Source organism: Chrysemys picta, chromosome 3, assembly GCF_011386835.1.
Source record: "Chrysemys picta bellii isolate R12L10 chromosome 3, ASM1138683v2, whole genome shotgun sequence".
Classification (NCBI taxonomy): Eukaryota; Metazoa; Chordata; order Testudines; family Emydidae; genus Chrysemys; species Chrysemys picta.
This window is the reverse complement of record NC_088793.1, coordinates 47,091,170-47,114,934: the sequence shown is the minus strand read 5'-3', so window position 1 is coordinate 47,114,934 and position 23,765 is coordinate 47,091,170. Positions and strand designations below refer to the sequence as shown.

Genomic DNA, 23,765 nt, shown 5'->3' with positions numbered 1-23,765 from the left:
CATGTGAGGTCACACTCTGTGGAGGATGCCATTTTTAGCCTTGGCACCACTTTCTTTACAAAGTAAGAACTACATGTAATGAGAGAGATCCCTGAACCAAGTTGCTTACAATCAATTTAGATAATTTATAGACAAAGAGAGAGTGGGAGAGAGGAGTTAAAGACAAACACCTCATTGGAAGTGATGGGTGAATGCTCCTTTCACTTAAAATAGTTGTGAGACAGTTAAGGGGCCATACCTAAAATAAAGCCTAATAGACCCCACCCAGGAGTTTTGGATTGTGTAGGCGGAGGAGCTTTTTGTCTGAGTATCATGTGACTGCCAAAAGCTGGAAGGGGAAGACAGGGATGGGTCATGCCAATAGCTCTGTTCTGTGCACTCCCCCTGAAGCGCTGGGACTCTGAATATATGAACCATGGATCTGACGCAGTATGGCAGTGAGTGAGTGAGAGTGTGTATGTGTGTGGGGGGAAACACAGAGAAACTGAGGACAGACATGAACAGAGAAATAGAAACAGGGAGAGGGGAACAAGAAAGCCAAGAAAGAGGGGAACAAGTGGTGAGCACTGTGTGACCCTGGAAAAGGCTAAAGAGTTTTTTTTTAGGTCTGTTGGCTAAAGAGGCTTGGGACTGTAAGCTAAGAAAATGCTCCTTTTGTCCTTGATGCCTCCTGCATTTGGAGAAGCAGGACTTTGTATGTATCTTGTAATTAAACAAAACTGCATCAAAGAAAGTACCAGACTCCATCAATTTCTACTTCCAACTGGAACATCCCCAGGGCCCTGAACTTTAACTCCCTGCTCGGGTCGACAAAGGGAACAATAGTTTATATCATGTGAAACTGAGGGTTTGGAGAGAAAATAGGATGATTAGGAAATATGAGCCCTATAGGGCTTGCTGCTCCACTGCCTTGAACAACCATTTACAGCTCTGCAAAGTGGGTATAAAATATTCCAGATCAAAATGGCAGCATTTTACACCTTCTTTGAACAAGTATAAATGACAACATGAGGGGGAATGGAGACCCAGGCCCCAAATCTTATTAGCTCTAATGCTCCAAGTGAGGAAAGAGAGCCCTTAATAGGCAAACCAGAATCCTGTTGCCTTGACGCTCTAGGTAAAGGCAAGATCAAAGGGGTATTTTGAATGCTAGACTTTGAGAGAGAAAATTGGGAAACAACATCTCCCCTTTCTAGCTCTGGAGTTAACAGATATAGGGGACAATAGCTATTGTACACATAAGAGATTGTTTGAACTCTGCCTGTTCCCAGCCCCCAGACAGTGCACCTGATCAAACATTACATAGATTGCAATGCTGATGTGATTCTCCACTTTCCTGCCTGATATGAGGATGCATACTGTTGCACCTGCATCATCTAAAGGGACACAGACTATAAAAGATTTGGATTCTGGGGAGCAAAGCGAGATCACAACAAAACATTTTATCCCAAGGGGGAATTCTGACATTCTGACCTGCCAAGGGGTCAGAGGAGCACTGAAGGTTGGGGGAGTGGATTACTTTAGACAAGTAATCCTTTCCATCTCTATGGTAACTACACAGATTGTACAGATTACACCTAGATTGAAGATTACAGGGATTGCACCATTTCTTTTGTTTTAATCTGATTTTTTCTCAGCTATTCATCATAAATCTGGTTTCTTAGTAAGATCCTTTGAGTCTTAGATTGTTTTATTATGAGTAGCTGAGGTGTTGCCGTAGAATCTAAGGGTCTCAGCTGAGATTGGGATTCCAGTGGATAGGCACCATAGATACCCACAGCAAGAGACAGATGTTGCTGCATAGAACTTGCAGTGAAGTAGGTCTAGAACTAAGACAGAGATATTAAAGTGACTTGCCTGAGATCACAAAGTTGGGAATTAAACACACATCTCCCAAGTCCCAGTTCAGTGCTTTAACCACCAGAACATCCTTTCCCTCTAGGTAAAACCACTGCATTATATGCTCTGAGTAGAAGCATATGACTGAGTCAGGGAGCCAATGGCACCTATCCTGGACCACGTGGTCAAGGACACACCACCCCCCTACAAAGTGCCACTCAGGCACTTTTCAGTGTTCAGTAGGAGCAAGAAGAAAGCAGGCCATGCGTGAGGAGTGACATGAATGGGGGATTAGAGGGCACAGAGTTACATGAAACATTTCAGAGAACTGAATAACAAGCAACCCTCTCCTCCCCCACAGCCCTCCACAAGTTCATCAGAGACCATTCCAGTCCTGGGATTGCAAAGCTTGAACATGGAATTATGGCAATTTGTTCACTGTAAATCAGTGCCCTTAGTCACCGGAGGGCAAGAATAAGATAGTAGAGGAACATGGGAGAGCTACCCTCCTGCTTATATGCTATAGTCATAAAAGTGATATTATTTAACATGTTTATGATGGTAGTACCTAAGTGGGGCCCCCCTGTGCTAGGCACTGTGCAAACAGAGTAGCAGTCAGTCTCCACCCTGAAGAGTTTACAGTCTAACCAGACAAGGCAGACCGGGGGAATGGGTAACATGCAAGCAACATGAACAATGTAATGGCAGCAAGCATCGTGTTAGTTTCACAGTGTTTGTGTTTGTTTTGGGGGAGAGTCGTTAGGAGCGTATAGGCTAAATGGAAAGAAAAGGGAAGGGAAGGGTGAATGGGGAGAAGACAGGACAGGTGTGGAGTGACGATGAGGTCAAAAGACTGTGAGGGAAAGGGCACAGAAAGTCCAGTCAAAATTGTAGCAAGTTCTCTGTAGGTATGTCTACACAGCAATGTAAGCCCAGGCTCAGAATCAGGCTTGAGCCCAAACTCCTCTCTGTGTACTCGCAAATCTGTCAGACTTGGGCTTGAACTTGGGTTTTACGACACTGCAGGGGTGGATGGTCAAGACCAGAATCAGGCCAGGAGTTAGGCTTCAAACCCTCTTGCTTTGCAGTGTAAATGCATCTCCCCCACCCACTTGGGTACTGGGTGTCTGCCAAAAGTATCCCACAATCCCATGGGCCAATTTCCTTTGTCGTCTCTATCCCAAGAATCTCCAACCAACTCCAGTGAAAATGAAAGCCCCCCCATCTTTTGGTGTCTGCAGCAGCTTGGGGAGTCAGCGTTTAACCCTTCCATTGTCTTCCGACCACCGAGCTGCAAACACGCCATCGGGGAGCCTTCTGTGTTTACAAAGGAGACTGAAGAGAAGAAGCCTATTGCAAAGTGTGCTGCTTCATGGCCATGGGAGCACAGCCAGATTTTGGTAAATCTCTGGTGTGAGGCCTGCAAAACAGTTGCCGTTAGTAAGAATACCAGGAATGACTGTGCATACCAGCAAATAGTGAGGAAGCTAGCAGCATTGCAAATTTACCATACCGGTGAACAGTGCAGAGAGCAGATTAAGTGGCTCAAGACTGAGCACAGGAAACCCAGGGACCAGAACCACACGTTGGGCAACTCACCAACATCATGCCTGTTTTATGAGGTGTGCTGGGCATTGCACCAAGCATGGTGCCAACAGTGGTGCGTGTGCATGATGAGCTGACCAGCTAGGATGGTAACCTGCTGGTCCCAGAATCCAACAGGGGGACTGATGGGAGCCAGCAGCAGGCACTGAAAGTCACTCTGTTGCTTAAACTGGACCCAAAGGCAGCTTTAGAGCAGGAGCAGAAGCAGCAGCAGCACCTCCTAGGGCCATATTTGGAGGAGCTGGTTGATGCCCCTTCTAAGGAGCAGCCAGGCCTGCCAACAGCAATTCCAGGGCCAGGGCCGTCCCCAGGGGGGAATATAGAATCTCAATCAGCAAAAAACCCTGGCATCATTAACTTTCCCAGTGCAACCCACATTGGCATTCATAAATCACCATCTATGGTCCACGAGGGCCTGTGTAACAACAGAATAGCACCCTTTGCTGTTTATTTACTCCTGTGCACCTTGAGGAGGGCAAACTATGGGTACATGAGTCCCATCAATGGCCCCAACTCAGTTTGGAAATCTAATTGTCTCAAAGTCAGCAATGACCTCAGGAATATCTTTTATGCTGTCACCTTGGGGTAAACCACATGCTTGATTGCCTCAGAAGCCTCCTCCACCACCTTACCCAACTTTCCAACATCAAGCTGGTTGGCAACAGACCTGTAGCACTGCAGTGTAGCCAGCTTCCAGATGGTTATAGCACTCTGCTTCTGGACCGTGATGGCCACCCACATGCATGATGTTGGAGGGTTGGGGAAAGCTGCTCACCAAGTTCCAGAAATATAGCTTTCTTCATGCGAAACTTCTGGACCCATTGCTGGTCATCCCAGGTCTGCCTGGTGATGTGATTCCACCAGTCAGTGCCTGTGGCCCTGCGCCAGAAGTGCCAGTCTACATAGGGGGCATCAGCAGCTGCACTGAGTGTCATGAATAGCATCAGCCAGTTCGAATCTGCCAGGCCTAGGGTCACTCCTCTGCCACCCCCTCTTCCTCCTGCTCCATCATAAACTATGTCAGGTACATTTGGTGGGTCAGAAAACACCATTGAAATGTCCACCAGCACCTCACAGGTGCTCTGCCCATTTCCTGACACAGGAGTGAAAGCGCAAGCAAGAGAAGTTCTTCAAAAGGTGCCTCCTCCGTGTTGCTGGCTCAGGTAGCTGGGAACTCTCAGACCAAAAGGACTGCTCAGCAGGCTGTGTTGGCAGCTGTTCTAACTTCCAGTAACCTGCAGGGTGAACGGTCAAGTTTTTCCAGAATGCACAACAGTCAAAGAGCTAGAGTAGCCACATTTCAGGAGGGTACTATGGAATCTGGGGTATGGTTGGTTTGACTCAGGTCTCCTGCTGCAGCACGAACGCCAGAGCCCCAGGTTCCAGCCTGTGTTAGAAAATTCTTACCATAGGGTTAACAATCAGTGTAGATGCTCAAGCTCTGGGCTCTCTAAGTAAGGGTCAGATGACTAAAGTTCCACTCACCAGGGGCTTACATTGCTGTGCAGACACACCCTGAGTGTCCAACAAACCAAAGGTCCCTGCTTTGGCAGCTTCTGCCCCTATCAGCTAGAGTCTCTGGCTGGCTCCTCTCTGCAGTTTTCTCCCAAGCCCACATGGTGAGAGAGGGAAGGAATGTTTTTCCTGGCTTGAAAAATTTACATACTGTAAGTTGAATATAGTATTTATTTCATGCACATCACCAAAATAAATGTTAAGCATTTAAGATTTGTGGTATATTTATATTTCCCTAAAATTACTCTATGTACAAGCCTCAAAAATTGGAGGCTATTTTCATCATGGATTTTGTCAAGCCAGACTTCTAGTGCAGATAGCATCGGGATAGAATCATAGAATCATAGAATATCAGGGTTGGAAGAGACCTCAAGAGGTCATCTAGTCCAACCCCCTACTCAAAGCAGGGCCAATTCCCAACTAAATCATCCCAGCCAGGGCTTTGTCAAGCCGGGCCTTAAAAACCTCCAAGGAAGGAGACTCCACCACCTCCCTAGGTAACGCATTCCAGTGCTTCACCACCCTCCCAGTGAAATAGTGTTTCCTAATATCCAACCTGGACCTCCCCCACTGCAACTTGAGACCATATGGGTGACATATATATCCATGACATTTCTCAAGTCCCTTTCCCTATTTTGCTGGGGTCACAGAGCAGCTCCAATTTTTACAGTAGCTCTTTGTAGTAATTTTAACGTACAATGATCCTCAGCACTTGTGATCATCAGTGTCAATTGCTAATGCACACTGCAGCTCAGAAAGCATTCAAAAGTTATTGTGACTCTCAGAAACCCAAACCACAGTTGTTCTGCACTTCAAATGGGTCAACATCCATTGAGCTGATCTTTGTCATTGAGGGCTGTACTTGCAAACTAAAGGTGATTCAAAGTGTCAGGTCCAAGAAAATCATTTCTCCAGAGCCCTCGACTGCCAATTTTATAAACCAAAACAAACAAAAAACCCACACACAATGTGGGAAACGAAACTTGAACACACGAATATTGTTCTTAGTCCGGAGTCTGAAAAGTAAGGATGGCCCTGCATAGCAGGAAACAGAGCAGCTGAAGAAACTACAGTACAGTCTTGATTATCCCAGTGTCATGGGGGACTTTGACTGGGTTTGGATAATCAAGTTTTTGGATGACGGAGGGAATTTTTAATATTATTAATAGGCATCAGGAGAGATGACCATGTTTCATATATTAAATAGTTCTGACTAAAGAAGGGTGTACTGCATGTAACTTTTATGATTGCAGACTGATTGACTACTTCTTGGGAGCCTTTCCTCTGATTTCTAATGCAGTGCTAGCAGCATTACCAACCCTAGGAGTTGAAAAATGAGAATGGCTTAAAAATAGGAGTTTGGGTTTTTTTTTAAAATGACATTTTTATTTGGTCTATTTCCTCAATTTTGCTCTTACACATTTTTGTACAAATTAAAAATACTCTTGATGGATGCCACAATAAAAGATTGTGATGGGCACAGCCTTAATTAAACAAATACAAGAAGGGGAATGAGCTAGAATATAAGGCACCTTTATAGCAGTATAACTGCATTCACACCAGGTATTGTACTGGTAAAACTATTTTGGGGGAAAAAATCACTTCCCTAACCAAAGTAGTTATGCCAGTACAAACAGGGTGACCAGAGAGCAAGTGTGAAAAATCGGGACAGGGGGTGGAGGATAATAGAAGCCTGTATCAGAAAAAGACCCAAAAATCAGGACTGTCCCTATAAAATTGGGACATCTGGTCACCCTAAGTACAAAAACTGTGAGTAGATCCGGCTTTTGTTAAAAAAGACCAATGGGACAAGTGCTCCCTCTGCTTCAGAGCAAAAAGGCAGACAATATGGAAGAAAAAGTAACTAAAATGATTTGCCACCAATGGAATGAGTGGAGAAAAGGGGGCTACATGGCACCTCCTCCTTTCCTAAGAACCTCTGGTTGGAGCCCCAAATATGGGTTTAGAATGTAGGAGGATTATGGGAGGGGAATATTACTTCTAAGCAATAGCTAGGGGAAGCCATGCAAAAGAGCTGTACCACTATGTCTTGGGGTCTGCTGAATTGGATCCTCATGTTCAAATGAGTTTAAAGGCTTCTCCCCTGTGCTCCACTGGGTGCAGAATATGGCACTAATGCCAACAGGGTCTCTGTGAGAGGGTTCTAGCAGGTTTTACCCTTTTGAAGGATTTTCCCCCTCCCCCCACAAGAGGGGAGCATTTAGTCCAGAGATTTTTGCTGCCTCTCCTTTACTCAAATACTGTGCTGTGCCAGGGGCTGGATTCTCCTCTTCTCACACCAGCACAGGTGCCTGGGGTGACATTGAATTCAGTGGAGTAAAAGCGATTATGAGTGAGAGGAAGATCAGCTATCCCTTGTTTAAAGAAAATTACAAGACCAGTCAAAGACAGACCAAAAAAACCATCCTGAAAGAGAAGAGGGGGAGAGGAGAGAGAAAGTAACAGAGAAAAGGAGCTGGGAAAGATGGCACACAGAAACAAGAATAGGACACAAAGCAAATGGGAGAAAGAGCGGAGGTTAGGAGAAAGATGATGTGGAAACCAATGGAGGGGAAGGGGACCAAGAAATGGGAAGATAACAGACCTGCAGAAAGTGAAAGAAACCTTTAGAAAAGTTAACCAACAGAGAGACAAAGGTGAGAGATGAGAGCGTGGGATGAGAAATAGCAAGATAAACCCAAAACAAATACAGAAAAACTTAACACAATTGTGCATTGAATTCGTTCTATTCGTATTAGTTTTTCTAAACAGCAGGGATTATCACAGCAATGAGAGATGGAAGAGACCTATTAGGTCAATTAGTCTGTTCCCCTGCAGTGCAGGGCTCTTCCCAGCACCACTTTCTTCCTTTTCTTTTGCTTTTTCCTCCCACTTTTAAAATAACTATTAAACCAAGCTGTTGACAGTACAAGTTATTGTTTGAATAAGCAGTAAGAGTGGGCGTTAGATACACAGATAAGGGGATACAGCACAGTGCAGGCAGTATAGCTTATGGGTTATAGGAAGGATACATACTGTTATAAAAATTACAACAGTTATCTATTCTAGGCAGATCAGTCTACTCGGTCTATCCTTCCACTGTTCAGCTGTTAACTTAATACAGGCCCCAAGTCTCTCCATAAATAAACTATGAACTGTTCCAGCGTCCAATTCTGTAATGTTAGACTAGACAAGTTCCTCCATTTTAGATTCTTCAGTTTTCTTTGACCACCAATAGTTGAAATATGCACAGCTGCATCTCGTATATTGTTGAATACACACCAGGATGCCTTGGACACTCTGGCTCCACTGCAGGTATTTCATTATGTCAGTGTGAGAAACACTATTAAAATGTAACATAATACAATGTAGCCTTTCATCGTGTATCACTCTGCATGGAAAGTCAAACAACAGCAATGTTTAAAAGATTATCAACACCAAACAGAAAGTGAGCCTTCCACATAGGACAAATAACTCATATCAACAGCATAACAAGCTTATTATTTATACAAACTTTCAAACACAAGTAGAAAGGAACAGTATAGCTGGAACCCGTTGGCAACAGGATGCGATATCAGGCTCTAAGGAATATTTTGCAAAACCTGGGAATCCCAATCCCCCCCACACTATACACAGCTGTTAACATTGTTAATGCCCATCTGATCTTTTTTTTACCATCCTACAAGATTATTGATACAATGCCTTTTATTACCTTAAAGAGAACTTTTAAAGATATCTGTGGTAATATTGTAAATATAGCTTGTGGAATTATCATTTTTATGTTTTAGAGTGTTCCCCGATAGTTATGTAGACCAAACTGCAGATGTCTGAGAGTTTTATTCTTTTTTTGCTTGTTTGTTTGGCAATAGGAACATATTAATTGCCAGCCTGGATCACAGCAGTGGTCCATCTTTCAGTGTATGAAGTACAGTAACCACTCCCAGAAGATGAATTGTGCCCTAATATTTCATTTGGGAATGTATCTTAATAGCAAGTGAGTTTGTTGGCAACCCTCTTCTTATGTCTTCCTATCTTCAGATAGGATTCAATACAGCTAGCACTATGGCACCAACTATTAAGAAGCCAGGAACTAGTGAAGAGTAGAGCATATACAATGGCAGATCTATTCCTAAATCCAAACCAGCATGGGGTGTGGTATGTCTGTGTGCTTCACAGTTATGAGTTTGGATCAACTGTCTGGGTACAATTTGTTGATTGAGCTTCCTTTGGCTCCCGCGCCATAATCTGCACAACTTCTTGGGAGAAGGCTTCTTCTCTGAACTTGTTCCTCTGAGCTCCAAACCATAAAGCACAGGAAGGCAGACAGAGTTGTGCAAGGAGACTCTTCCTTGGAAGAGAAGATTAAGATGAACAGGGCAGGCCCATCACGAAGTCCAAGAGCTAAGAGAACCAGGGTCCCCAGTGCCACCTGAAGGTAATCAGAATAGTTACTACTCAGATATAGCACAGGACCTATGGATCAGAGATCACAAAATTATAGGCATGTAAGGAGGGAAGGGATCTCAAAAGGTCATCTAGTCCATCCCCTGTGCTGAGGCAAAATTAAGCATACCCAAACCATCCCTGATAGGGGGCTGTCTAACCTGTTAAAAAACTGCCAATGATGGGGATTCCACAAAGTCTCTTGGTAACCTGTTCCAGTACTTAACTATCCATATAGTTAAAAAGCTTTTCCTAATAATTAAACTAAATCTTCCTTGCTGCAAACTAAGATGATTACTTTTTGCCCTACTTTCAGTGGAAATGGAGAACAACTGATCACCATTCTCTTTAAAAGAGCCCTTACCATATTTGAAGACTTATGTCCCCTCTCAGTCTTCTCTCCTGTGGATTAAACATGCCCAACTATATTAACTTTTCCTTATAGGTTAGGTTTCCCAAATCTCTTATTTTTGTTGATGTTCTCTGGACTCTATCCAATTTGTCCACGTCTTCCTTAAAGTGTGATTCCCAACACTGGACACAATATTCCAGCTGAATCCTCACTGGTGCTGAGTAGAACGGTACAATTAGCATCTGGGTCTTAGATAGGATACTCCTGTTAATACATCCTCCCTGAGGGCACCCCACAATACAGATAAACTGTCAAAGACTTAAGTGCAGAATCTGAGGTGTTTAACATTGGATCTGGAGGCAAACCAGTTCACAAAGGCGGTTGTATCCCTTCCCCGCACACTACTGGGAGGGGAATATCCCTACAGTATTCTGCTATAAGTGATGAAAGTCAGAGTCAGGGAAACTGATTCTTTTCCTCCCTCCTTCTCTCTCTCTCTGGTGTTGCAAAAATAGAGAACATAATAGAAAGTTAAAACAATGAGGAGTCCTTGTGGCACCTTAGAGACTAACAAATTTATCTGGGCATAAGCTTTTGTGGGATATAACCCACGAAACTGTTAGTCCTGAGGAGTGAGGCATGGATTTGCACTCAGTGCTTGTGGGCTTAAGGATATTTTGATTTAGAGCCTTCGAAGGCAAGATTTTATCTTCTAATTCTCCACACAAACACAGATTCCTTTGAGTCATACTTGGTTCTATTCCTTACACTACCACAGACTCTCTGTGTGACCTTGGCTTTCCAATCACCTTCTCCAAATATCAGCCTCCCCATATGCAGAGCAGGAACAACATTACCCCTTACCTCACAGGGCACTGTAAGGCTCAGTCCATCAATGTCTGCAAAATGCTCTCAGCGCTCAGACTGAAGGGACAGTATATGATGACAGGTGGCCTTCCATGGATTTCCACAGAGCTCTGGAAGCCAGGATGCAGCACAGAAGAGCGGCTAGCTGTTTGGGGCTCAATGGTACAATGGAGAATGTGAGATGAATGCAGGTCCAACTGCCCCACATTGAGAAACTATATATTAAAAGTCCATCCTATGAGCCAGGTGGCTTGTTTAAAAACTTGCTTTCAATTAATGAAATCAGTCAGTAAAAACACATTGTGGCTGCAGCTCCTTAGTGCTCTCTCAGCTCCCACCCACCCAGTTCAGGTTTTAACAAGCAAACACCAAGCAAAACAAACACTAGAGAAATTTTGTGATTTATTAGCAAGCCAAAGTGATTCTCAAACATTAAATCTATCCCTTTGTGCATTATGCAGGCTTCCTAAATAAAATATAGTGCAATAAGATTCATCATTGTGCCCCTGTTTTCTAAAAGCAACAGCAAAGGAGGTTCCAAATGGTTTAATACAGAGGTTCTCAAACTGTGGTCCGCGGATAGTTCCCTCTAAGGTGTGTGCCTGGGCCGCTGCACATGAGAGAATGAAGGGCCTCCCACCTAATTAGTGGAGCCACGCAGGTGTGGCTCCACTAATTAGGTGCCTGGACCCTGGAGAAGATGCAGATGTAAGGTGAGGTGGTGGCCTTGGGGGAATAGGGTGTAGGTGGGAGGGGGCAGTGGGCTGAGAAGAGGGGGTGGGGGGAATTTGGAACGTGCAGGGCTGCAGTGGCCAAAGAAAGAGGCAACTTTCCCCAGCTCCAGGGCTGCAGCTGCCAGGGAGAGTTGGCCCTCCTTCCCAGCCTCAGCTCTGTGGCTGCTGTGGTGGGGGAGAGACCCCCCTCTCTCCCAGCCCCAGCTTGGGGGGCGGTGCAGGAGTGAAGGAGAGACTCCCCACTCCTTCCCAGCCCCATCTCGGGAGCTTCCGCAGCAGGGGAGAAAGGGCACATCCATCACCTTAGAAAGGTAAGACTACTGATATTAAAATATGAGGTGTGTGCTTTTATTTATGGAACAAAAAATGTTAATTATTTATTCAGGGTTTTTTTTAATATAGCGCTTTTATCCAGCCTGAACTGTCAGTCAAGTATGTTTCTTGTGCATTTTCAAGGTCCATTTACAAAATTGGAGCAGTCAATTATTTCAGTGTATCAGCACTTTAAATTTCTGATGTTGGGAGTAAGAGGAATCCTCCTTACCTTTCTATGGAATAGTAATACAAGTTGTTATGGCATTAATAGTAAACCAGCACCAGACATGAGACAGTTTTATTGTGCCACATTGAAAGGGAATCCTATAGAAATCCTGTGCTTCTGTATCAGTTTGGAGAAACAGAATTTCCTAAGTGCTGAGAATAAAGACACAGGAGATTTAGGATAATGGCTTCTTGCTAAAAATATATTAAACTTTCATAGAAAGAAAGATCAGCACCTTTTTTCAGGCAGTTTGCACCCATGACTTTTATAAGCATAAAATCTGCACACACAATTTTGCGCTGCAGTTGAACTGTGGGCACAAATCCTAATAGTTTCATGGCAGGTACAAAACAGGTAGTAGACATGTAAAACTGCTAAGACCCACATTTGTAATTCATATAGAGGCCTTGTTTATGGACACAATTTCCATCTGCAAACAGCAAGTCAAGGCCGTAGCCTAGCTGAGAATTTCCCCACTGTAGCTCCACTCACCGAAAAACAACATCTATATTAACTATAACAACTTAACTTGAAAATGTTTCTCAGCAGCTGCCTACCTTCTTGTCTGTCAGGAAATTGAAAAGATGGTTCGGGACAGCACGGAGCTGGGTAGCATCTCTAAAGCTTGGAGATTGAGAAAAACTTGTTTCCTTTCCCCGTTATTTATAGGGTTAAATGGAAATTGAGTACAGCTGGTATTTTCCATCTCACCACTAGATGGTAGTAAATACTAGAGCTGAGAGAAATCACCTGGTGAGCAAGGTCTCTCCCTCCCTCAGGACAAGTAGTAGACTACAATATCCTGTAATGCCTCAGACTAATATACTTATCCTGTGGACCTGCAGCCTCCCTTGCATATAGCCTATGTCCTATGCTAACACAGTTCTCTCTCTTTCTCTCTCCTGTGTAAATAAGATCACCTCCTCTTAAGCCCTCTGCTAACTCCCACTACAAGTTTTTGAAGAGCCCCATCCACCCCAAGACATCAGGCTTATCCTCCTTGCTCACTTGTGTTTAGCAGTGGTCCTGCTCTTCAGCATGCAGCTGTTCTGGGCTCCCTGACAGGAAGCCCCTTAGCTTCTGCTACAGAGACATGCTGCCTTACATTGCAGCTCCCTAGGCTGAGGAGAGGAGGGAGGCAGCTCCCACCAAGAAGAAGTAGCAAGGCAAAGCAGGACTGACTGTAGGAAGGACTTCTACACAGCTCCTTCCTCTTGTGGCCCCTGACCCTTATTCTCCTCTGGCACAGACCTCCTTAGCGGCCTACTTTTAAAGCCTGGAAACTGGCCAAACCCAAGGTTATATCCAGTGGCGAGTTTCCTAGGAGTTAAGGAAGAAAAGTTTTTAAGTTTAATACCAATGGGTAATTTAGAAACCAGAAAAATTGGTATAGCAAGTGTTCACATCCTAATTCTGGAAACTACTTGGGGAAGAGCTAGATGCCAGAATAATCATCAGTGTCAGAAACAGAGATATTATAGATAGAGCTGGCAGAACTGTTGCCCAACAGTTCCCATTATAAAACCTTGTTTTCCGTTCCCTATCACTTTGCCAAACTTTATTCATGTTGGCTGAAATTTCATATGACGAGTGCCTCAGGCTGAATTTTTTAGAAAATTTCAGCCAAAATGTTGTAGCCATTTCTGAGAACAAAGCTAGGCAAAAATATGTTGTTTTGGCAAAATTCCAGCAACCTTTTGTTTGAAAAGTTTTAGCACTCCCCTGCTTTGTAGCAGGGACTTGAAATTTGACAGAAGGGGTGGGCTATGTGACAGGGATGTGCCTTTTGCTGTCCCCATGAAAACCCAATCAAATTTGGCAAAATTATCAGCCTTTGAAAAGTCTCAGTTTGGACATTCTCACTAGAGCTTTATTAGATTTTAGCAGCTAAAATCTCCAAAGATTCATTCACACTGAGCATGATTCAGCCCAGGGCTAAACAGGACTTTCCCTGGAATTGCTGCTCTGGGTTGCTTCAGGCCAGACCAGGGCTGGGCACCAGAACTGAAAGCAGGGAGACTGTCTCTCCTGTGCTCTCATTGATCCCTCTGCTGGGCTCAGGCAGCATGGAGGTGGAAGCTTCCTGATTTGAATGCACAGCGGCAAGAGATGTACCTGTGAGGATGGTGGGGGTAGATTGGGACTAGGGGCCTTGGAGAGGAATGGGAAGACTGTGACTGGCTGGGCAAGGACACTGGAAGCCAGGGAATTTGTAGTTCAGGGGATTTGTGTCCCCATTCTCTGCTAAGGATCCAAAATGAATTGGGATCTCATCTCTCATTGAGTTGTGTGGTGCATCACGGGAGTCCTGTGACTGCAGGTGCACTGTCAGAGTCCAGCCTGAGAGCCATGCCCATAGAGGAGAAAAGGAGCAAGAGGCACCATAACTACAACTCCCAGGAGTTACCATTTGCTCTCAGTGCTACTCAAAGTACAGCCATTTCACTCGGCAGAAACTCTTCAGAGCAGCTGGCTTGATCAAGGGGGTTTCACAATGCTCTTTTCAGTCAGGACCAGCCCTCTCTCCTTCAGTTTTAGTGTTAGGCTGAGCCCAATGTCAGGACCAGCCTGTTTCTGTTGCTACTGATATCCCACTGGGGATGGCACAGTTTTCACTGGGAGTCAGAATGATAAAGAGGAGACTCAGTCAATACCCTGGGTCCACAAGCATCCTCACTTCATAGAGAGAGAGAGAGAGAGAGAGAGAGAGAGAGAGAGAGATTGGGGTCCCTCAGCAAAGTCCAGTTCACGCCACAAGGACAGTGCACTGAGCTTGTTTTGCTCTCACACAACAGAGATACAAACAGGTGGAATTTTTCTGCTTCTGTATCTTCCCTTATTTAGTCTGTGAGCTCCTGAGGTCAGGGACATGTTGGATTTGTCTTGTGTAAAGGCAGAGTGCATTTAAGGCCCTATCCTTATGAGGTACTCTAATCCCACCCCTGACATGAATTCCATTTTAGCTCCAAGCAAAGACCACAAATCACTCCCCTCCCCACATCCATCTGCCTCCTTCCCCCCCTTCTAGGTCATGGAGAGAACAGGAAGTTCAGACTTGCTCTCAGCATACTCATAACCCCTGCAGCTCTGCATTCAAATAATGTAATCAAATCTCATGCTTTAGGACTTCAGCTGGTCATTTGCAAGAGTCAGGAAGAATCCTTCCCCCTCCCGTCTATGCACAACTAGCCAGATGCATCCTGGGTTGTTGTTTTTTTTCATCTTCCTCATCAGCATCAGGAATAAGGAATTTTCCCAATATCAGCTTGGCAAGGACTTGTGGAAGGGAGGTTCAGCTTCCTCCAAAGCATAGTTTGCAGAAGAGAAGAGTGAGGGGGGGATTTGATAACTGCTTTCAACTACCTGAAAGGGGGTTCCAAAGAGGATGGATCTAGATTGTTCTCAGTGGTACCTGATGACAGAACAAGGAGTAATGGTCTCAAGTTGCAGTTGGGGAGGTTTAGGTTGGATATTAGGAAAAACTTTTTCAATAGGAGGGTGGTGAAGCACTGGAATGGGTTACCTAGGGAGGTGGTGGAATCTCCTTCCTTAGAGGTTTTTAAGGTCAGTCTTGACAAAGCCCTGGCTGGGATGATTTAGTTGGGAATTGGTCCTGTTTTGAGCAGGGGGTTGGACTAGATGACCTTCTGAGGTCCCTTCCAAACCTGATATTCTATGATTCTATGGAGCAGGGATCACCTGCTAGGATCATCTCAGCATAACATCCCACCTAATCAATTCCCTGCCATGCGGTAGAGACCTCCGGTGTTGGCAGCACCTTGATCTCTCTTCTCTGCCTGCCACAGAACAGTTTAGTTTCCCGAGTACTGGAAAGTAGACACGACATTTGGCTCTGATTTGATCAAATAAAAACCTCTTTGGAAAGACTCATGCAAGTCTGTGACAGAGCTGGGAACAGAACTCAAAAGTCCTGACTGAGAAATACTTGACTGTAGAGCAGCAGCACTGGGGAGATGGCATGTGCCTGCAGCAGAAGACCGAGTTAGATGCTTCCTGCCATGGGGCCCACAGTGGTTGCATGCTCAAGCATTGGCCAGCTGCAGAAAACAGCTGGGCAGGAAGAGTACAGCTGGCTTCCAGCTGGGTAATTGGAACTCTCCTACTAGCATTGTAGAGGACCAGGAGAGGGGGAAAGAGAGGTGTGTGCACGCGCACCCACATCTTTTCACAGAAACTGGTAATGGGGAGCCATGGGGGCACAGGTGCCATGATGATATACGAGAACATTAAAATGGGTAGGTGGAGTATACCTGTCCTCACTACAATTTACGGAGAATAGGTAAATGCTTCCTTAAAGTACAAAGAATTAACCCTTAAGTCACGAAAATAAATTTCCTTCCACTCCTTCCTTGTTGTGCACCAAAGCCCAGCAATTTCCCCCAGTCAAGAACTGCAACATGAAATCCGGTTTCATAAAATGGCTGAACCCAGATGACTGCACAGGCCCTGGAGAGGGTAACAGGACAGTAAGGAGCATTCAGCTCCAAGTTCCTGGTTCTAATGAAGCCTGGGCAGGTAGAGATTGAAAGTGGTTACTATGGGATGGCTGGTAGATAGACCAGTCAGTCATTTCATACAGGCTAAGTTCATGTCCTAGTGAAAAGATGCACACACATTAATCACACTAACTGGCTTCTTTATTAGTAGTCCTAAAAGAGAGGCCAAGGAATGAATGGGCTATGTGTTGGGATTCTCTCAAAGACCTTTTCCACTTGGCTTATTCAAAGCACCTTGTCCAGTTCTGGGAGAATATTTCATCCAGTTTTCTGGGATCCAAAAAACCTCAGTTCAACTCCAACTCGTCACTCAGGTTACTTTTATTAGGCATGTAACAGCCCTAAGCCCATGCTGGCCAGGCCCCGATACAGGTGGCTTAGGTACAGGGTAACACCATAATTCCAAACCATATCACACCCAATGCACATTTTTACTAGCTACTAACATCTATACTTCTTGAATCTAATTGGTTTGGACATCGTATAGATCATGTAAGGACCAATCACTTGTGTCCTCACCTTATCTGCATTTGAAGCTTATCAATTCAGGGAGTTCCCAATTACCTCAACTCACCTGAAAACACCATCTCCTGCACCCAGCCTGTCACACCCTGTTTACAGTTTAACCTTGCACTCAAATCAAGCTATATGCAAGCGTAGTCATGCCCAGCCAGATTTATAGCTACTCTATAGAGACTGAACTAATATTTCATCCCTAGAGGCAATCCCTCTCTAAGGTCATGGTTGAAGCACATCAGCAGGGAAGCTTGTACCAGCACATCCCTTGTTCTGCAGAGCTGTCAATCTTGTATTTTACTAGCACAAATTCACACACACAGTATTTTTTTTTTAAATAAATGACCTAAACCTCTGAAATCAAGGTTCCAAAGGCTTAAAAAAAGGAAAGTGCTCATAACACCAAGACTTAGTGTGTATAATTACCTGTGCGCCATGTTGAAAATGTGCTGGTAAGATAATGCAAGGATATCTGCCAAATCTGAGAGCCTTCTGGTGTCAGCTGGATACTCCACTGACTCTCCTCCGTCAGTCTGATATAAAGTCCACTGAATTCAAGAGAATACGAAATCAGAGCAGGCTCCCATCCCCCCATATGACTTCTGGGACATCAACAGCTGGCCAGGATATTCTGCACAGAGCCTCTGCAGTAGCTCTGGCCAATGGAGCTGCACTGTTGGGGACTCCCCTGGCCATGGCTGCCCTAAAACACACACAGATAATACAACCAGGTTTGTAGGTTAGGTTAATTCTGGTCTGATGGAAAATCCTACATCGCATTTGTGGTCACATTGAGAATCTAACAAAAAGCAGAGTTGTTTCTACTGGAGACTTAATTTTATACAAGATAAAAAAATTAAAGAGCAGCCTAGAAATATTCAGTTTGTACAAGAATAACTAATAAGGATAAGTTTTCACTGTATAAACATGAACCAGATACAAGTGACCATTTAGAAGGGATGGTTCCAATTTCAATATTTATTTATCATTGTGCACATTCAAAATCAATAGTATGTTCCTTTGATATTATTCCCCCCACACCCTCATTTCTAGTGGAATGTATGTTTAATATAGACCTGGTGTAAATATTTAATTTCCACACATAGAACAGCAAAATCCAATCCATTACTATGGGTCATGACCCCTTCAGAACAGGGACACAGCTCATAAAATAGAAAGTATAAGAAGCCAAACCATTTCTCAGAAGACAAGGTTGCATGAACTACAAAATAGGGAACTCAATTACCATAAGTTACACTAGATATTTTAAATTAATGAAATGCATTGGTATTTTTCACTGGTTTTCACTCACTCGATTCTCTGTATATTTTGTTGCTTGAATTGCATCATGGACCAGACTTGTGCAAACATAACTATAATATTCCTCTTTATTTCATGTTCAGCAAGTTGTTGTAAAACATTCCAAGCTCCTTCTCACTGGAGCCACAGGACTCCACATCAGTGAGACAGGCCAGAAGAACAAAAGAAGAAAAAATACTGGCAAGGGTGAGCTCACAAAAACCGCCACCACTTCCACTTAAATTCCTATACTTGGAGTAGATCTGTTCACTGCAGCCCAAAGGCTGTGCTGCAGTTCCCAGGCTTATAAGGCAGAAGGCTGGGAGGTGATAAGATCTGTAGCCTATTATCTGTTTCTATGGCCTTTGTGGGCATAGTTAATCCTATAGTCCCCAGACTAGGGAATTCCTTCTCTGTGTGAGAAAAAAAAATTAAAATAAAATTAAAAATTAAAATTAAAAACCTTCCATTATTTATTTCTCACCAAATAAACATGCCCCACAAAACCTCCACTTCCGTTCCTTACTGTTGGTACACAGACACCTAAAATATATGACCATTCACAAAATCTAGCAGTACTGAACATGCCAAACTAAGACACAAGGTGGGTGAGGTAATATCTTTTATTGGACCAACTTCTGTTTGTGAGAGACAAGTTTTCATAGACTCATGGACTAAGACCAGAAGGGACAATAAGGATCATCTAGTCTGATCTGCACATTGCAGGACACAGAACTTCACCTCCCACTCCTGTAATAGACCTCTAACCTCTGGGTGAGTTACTGAAGTCTTCAAATCATGATTTAAAGATGTCAAGTTACAGAGAATTCACCATTTACTCTAATTTAAAACTGCAAGTTATCCATGCCCAATGCTGCAGAGGAAGGGGGGAAAACCCCAGGGTCTCTGCCCATCTGACCTGGGAGAAAATTCCTTCCTGACTCCAAATAGGTGGTCAGTTGGACCCTGACAATTTTCACAAGACTCATCAGCCAGACACCTGGGAAAGAATTCTTCATTGTAACTCAGACCCCTCCCCATCTAGTGCCCTTACCAGCCCATGGGGGATATTTGCTATTAGCAATTGCAGATTGGATACAAGTCATTGTAGGCAGCCTCATCAAACCACCCCCTTCACAAATGTATCCAGCTCAGTCTGGAAGCCAATTAGGTTTCCCCCCCACACTGCTCTCCTTAGAAGGCTGTTCCAGAAGTTCACTTCTCTGATGGTTAGAAACATTTGTCTAATTTCAAGCCTAAACTTGTTGATGGGCAGTGTATATCCATTTGTTCCTGTGTCCACATTGGTGCTTAAATAACTCCTCTCCCTCCCTGCTATTTATCCCTCTGATCCATTTATAGAGAGCAGTCATATCTTTTGAGCTACACAAAGCTGAACAATGTTGCAAGGAAGGCTCCTCCCCAACTCTGGGGGCACAAGGACACAGATGGTGCCTCCCTTCTCCACTACCCCACCCCCACCGTGGCTTTCGTGAAAAAGAACTCCACAGTGGAGCCAGCCAGAGACTCGTCTGGAGGAGCAGTAACAGAAGCAGCTACAGTTTTGACTGGACTTCCTCTGCTCTGTACTAATTGGCTGTTTGCTCCAAACCTGCATCTCCTCATCTCAGCTTCACTCCACAACTGCCCCCCCTTTTCCTGCCCTGTCATGCTCACTCATCTTCCTTTCCCTTTAGCTTATCCCCTCCTAACTCCACTCCCCTCCCCTCCCAAAAAAGTCATGGCACTGAAGTGATGGCTTGTGCCATCACACTGCTTTGCATGTTATTCCTCCCTGCCCCCCACTCTCTGTCTGCCTGGCCTATTTAGACTGCAAGCTCTTCGGGGGGCAGGGATTGTCAACTACTCTGTACAGCGCTCCACTCTGCATTGGTACTTAGGCACTGCCGTAATAAACATGATTAATAATACTATATACGCAATCTTGCAGGCATTCTCAGTTCCGAAGCTATTATCATGGTCTAACCATTTCCTTAGTACTGTACTGAACATGGGCATTTATAAAACATTCCAAGTTTCTGAAACTTTTTAGCAGCACAGAAAAGAAAGACAAGGGCATTTTTATTTGACTTTTGTTCACACAAACCTTTTTACTGAAGAGTGTTAGAATCATGCATGTTGACTGTTTTTGTAAAGAATAATAATTCAGCTGTAAACAGTTACAAACATAAAAGCTTAAAAAATACTTCAAACAAGAATAGGAACAGCAAAAAAGTTGAATGAGCATCTGGCTCTTTTCTTTTTAATAAAGAAATATTTCAAGTTGACATCAGTGCATATTAAGAAATAGCATACAATGCTCTGAACACCCAATACATGAGCAAATACATAACAATTTTCAAAAATGTATAAACTAATTGCGAGAAAAAAAATTGTGTAAGAATAGCCAGGAGAATGACATTCAAAATAAACAGGCCAGTTGCTTTGTTTCACTGACTCAATTATATTCTAGATAGTTTAACATGAGAGATCCAAAATTGTAGTCATTAGGACCTCCAAAACAACAGTAATTCTGCTACAAGTGAGTTAAGCAGTTTGCATTTATTTTTGTTGTACAGTTAAGTGTTATTCTTAACTTTTGGACTGTTACACAAAATCATGACACAGTGAGGATTCATTGTAAATTTACATTTCATACGTCAAAGTCAGATTAACAGGAGAACACTGCGTTCTGATTGTATCCATTGGCCATTCTGTTGAGAACAGCACAAGCTGTATGATGCACATGGGAAGCACGTTTGCCTGTTACATAAAATGGCTTATTTTTCCATGGTTTCAGAACCTCACAACAATACTATTCTAAACATTGTTCCCTGTCATTGTTTTAAGATGGTTCATCAACACCTCCTGCATAAATGAATGATATAAATATGTCCAGTTACAAAATCCATTATGGAAGGATACAGAATTGCAAACTGAAAATTGTACTGCATCATTTTTAAGGTGGACTTGTAAATATTCTTCTATAAATTTTTAAAAAAAATATGTATTAAAAGCAAGCACTTGGTTCAATTATTCTGACTATGATGGAATTTGAGAACAATGATAATTTCAAGATGTATGTTATTATTTTAATGCATAAGGAGTTTATGCCATGTAAATGCCATTAAAGCTAATAAGAGATGCACATTTAAAGCTTGGAGAAGTGAGATAAAAGCGTACTCTAGGTCTTGTGTTTTGATGCTGGGAGTCTGATTTCCTAGTGGAAGAAGATAATACAGGATCCTCTTCTCTAGCTGGACCCTAGTGCAGATAGCCTATTCCCTGGAAAAGAGGAAATGGAATTTCCCCACGTAACACTCAGGCACAATAGCCACGGGAACCACAGGCCTGCTGACAACAAGGGTTTTTAAAATATAAATTTGCAAGCAGGTGACATACTGGTCAGATATGCATTTCTTTCACAATTATTCTACTGTGCAAACCATATGTATCAACACCAAAATCTTCAATTCATCTGACGTGTACATCAACTAGGACGCAGTGAAAGTCTAATGTAATATTATAACACTAAATGATTTCTTGACAATGAATATCAGACTAAATCATAGATTAGCAGACAAAGGCACATGCTTTAAGTTTAGTAGGAACATCTGAAAGTTCCTTGTTACCATAATCTACACTTCTGCTGAAGTAATAGTATTACTATGTATTATACAGATTACATCAATTTGCTTAGAGATACTGATGAGGTAACAGGAAACTTCTGAATGTTCATACTGTTTATGGCACATACACTCTACAGTTCTATTAGCTGAGCTGAATCTTCAACAAACTATTGCCGATTTAGACATAAGGTAGGTTATAATCTGGTTAGGCCACAATTAAACTTAACATTTCATTATACTGCACATATTCTCTTCTGCACAAACATAGGGTGCACAAAATAAGCTGTTGGTTCAATAATATTAATTATAATTAAATGTTTTGCATATGTAAAATAATTAAATCAGGTAATAATGCAATGCAATCAAAAGACCATGCACTAGATAAACAAAACTTCTTCCCGATGAACAACAGTTCTTAGGAACTTTTTCTCTGCCTTGCATAACATTTCATGATTTATGAATTTACTTGATCAGCTTCTGAGGAACATATTTAGATAAAACTGAAAAGCAAGATACTGAAGAACATTAGCTTTGCTGTTAGCTGTAATGCAGCTAGGATAGATATAACTGAGTTGCTGCAATGAATTGAAAAGTAACAAAAACTAAACATGAATAATAGTAGTAGAAGAATATATATATCCCCTAAATTAATGTTAGTAAATACATTCACTGGTCCACTTAAGTTATGTATCTATAAAGACATACTTCTACTAATCTTCAGCAGATACAGATGGATGTTCATTCATGGGGAAAGCAATGTGTAATAAAACTCAGTTTATCTGTCATTTTTACAGCAAAATCAGTAGCAAATTTGTAAAACTAAGTATATTTTCCCCAGACCAATCACACAGAGGTGTAAGTCAGAAATTCCAATTTATCCAATGTTCAATCAATAAGGCTTTATTTACATTTCTTTATAAATTCAGGAAAAAGTTTGGTGCAATGTGCAAGACAAGAGAGCACATTTCTCTCATTGGAGACTAGCATCTACTTATGCTTTAACACTAACCCAAAGGTAGCCAATTAAAGTCCCATATATCCATGTTTTTACATAAAGTTTCCTTCCAGATTCTGTCAGAAGCATACTAGCAGTCAGGCCACCTAGAAACAGCAAGGATGGTAAAGTTTTCTTGAGACTTAGTTTGGAATGAACACATTTCCCTGGGAACTTGTTTCTTCTTTTAGAATCCTTTGCATCATAAAACTCTATTAGTAACCTGTGAGAGACAAATTCATGTGTTAGTTCATGTTTAACGCAGTTTTCTTTCATCTAATAATTTTATATCTTATCCTCTATTACCTATCAAATACTTATTTAGCAGTGCGAATAGCAACAGTTTTGTAACAGACAACATGCTATAGGTATATTGACAATCAAACAAACTTATGCTCTGTACCTGGGTTCTCAAACTTAATCCCTTAAAACAACAGAAATGATTTTTGCAGTCATACAATTCTTTTCAATGTATATTACTGTGCCTACATTTATATTTACTCAGCACCTAGCAAAACAAGTCCCCAATCCTGTAAAATAATATTAAATAAAATAATATTTTATTGTCAATAATTCATAACAAAAGCAACTCTGTGAACAAAAGGAAAGGTGTCTGCATGTAACAAAACAGGGAAGATAATGAAGTCTCAGGAGACTCAAAGGATTTTGGAAATAAACACGAACATTTTATTCTTACATGTTGAAGTCAAAATGTCTACAGTGGCTTTATTGGCTCAGCAAGAAAAACAGTTTCCTTCTACTGTTTTTGGAGAGTAATATTTTAGTATGTAACTAAATTCTGAAAATACTGAATGTTTCATATGCACATGCCAAGCAGTAATGTATCTAGGTAGGAAGAACAGGAGTACTTGTGGCACCTTAGAGACTAACAAATTTATTAGAGCATAAGCTTT

The 23,765-nt window shown here is 42.6% G+C and overlaps 1 protein-coding gene and 2 long non-coding RNA genes across 4 annotated transcripts in view; 1 reads left to right on the top strand and 2 right to left on the bottom strand.

Annotated features, from left to right (window-relative positions):
* The window catches only part of LOC112058959 (uncharacterized), a 46,937-nt gene extending 26,586 nt beyond the window's left edge, over positions 1–20,351 (top strand). Inside the window, exon 3 of the long non-coding RNA XR_002888137.3 lies at positions 19,591–20,351. This is a non-coding gene — a long non-coding RNA (uncharacterized LOC112058959). The remainder of the gene's footprint in view (positions 1–19,590) is intronic.
* On the bottom strand, positions 9,251–10,753 carry LOC135982219 (uncharacterized). The gene is made up of 3 exons (XR_010599464.1): positions 10,619–10,753; positions 9,767–9,804; positions 9,251–9,388 (listed from the first exon to the last, which is right to left on the bottom strand). It is a non-coding gene; the product is annotated as an uncharacterized LOC135982219 (long non-coding RNA).
* Positions 20,352–20,460: 109 nt separating the features above from the next.
* Positions 20,461–23,765, bottom strand: part of AGPAT5 (1-acylglycerol-3-phosphate O-acyltransferase 5) — a 119,724-nt gene continuing 116,419 nt past the window's right edge. For both annotated transcript variants that reach the window (XM_005289706.5, XM_005289707.4), the window contains one exon: positions 20,461–23,074. In XM_005289706.5, coding sequence (XP_005289763.1) covers positions 22,849–23,074 — 226 coding nt within the window. In that variant the 3' untranslated portion in view covers positions 20,461–22,848. The remainder of the gene's footprint in view (positions 23,075–23,765) is intronic.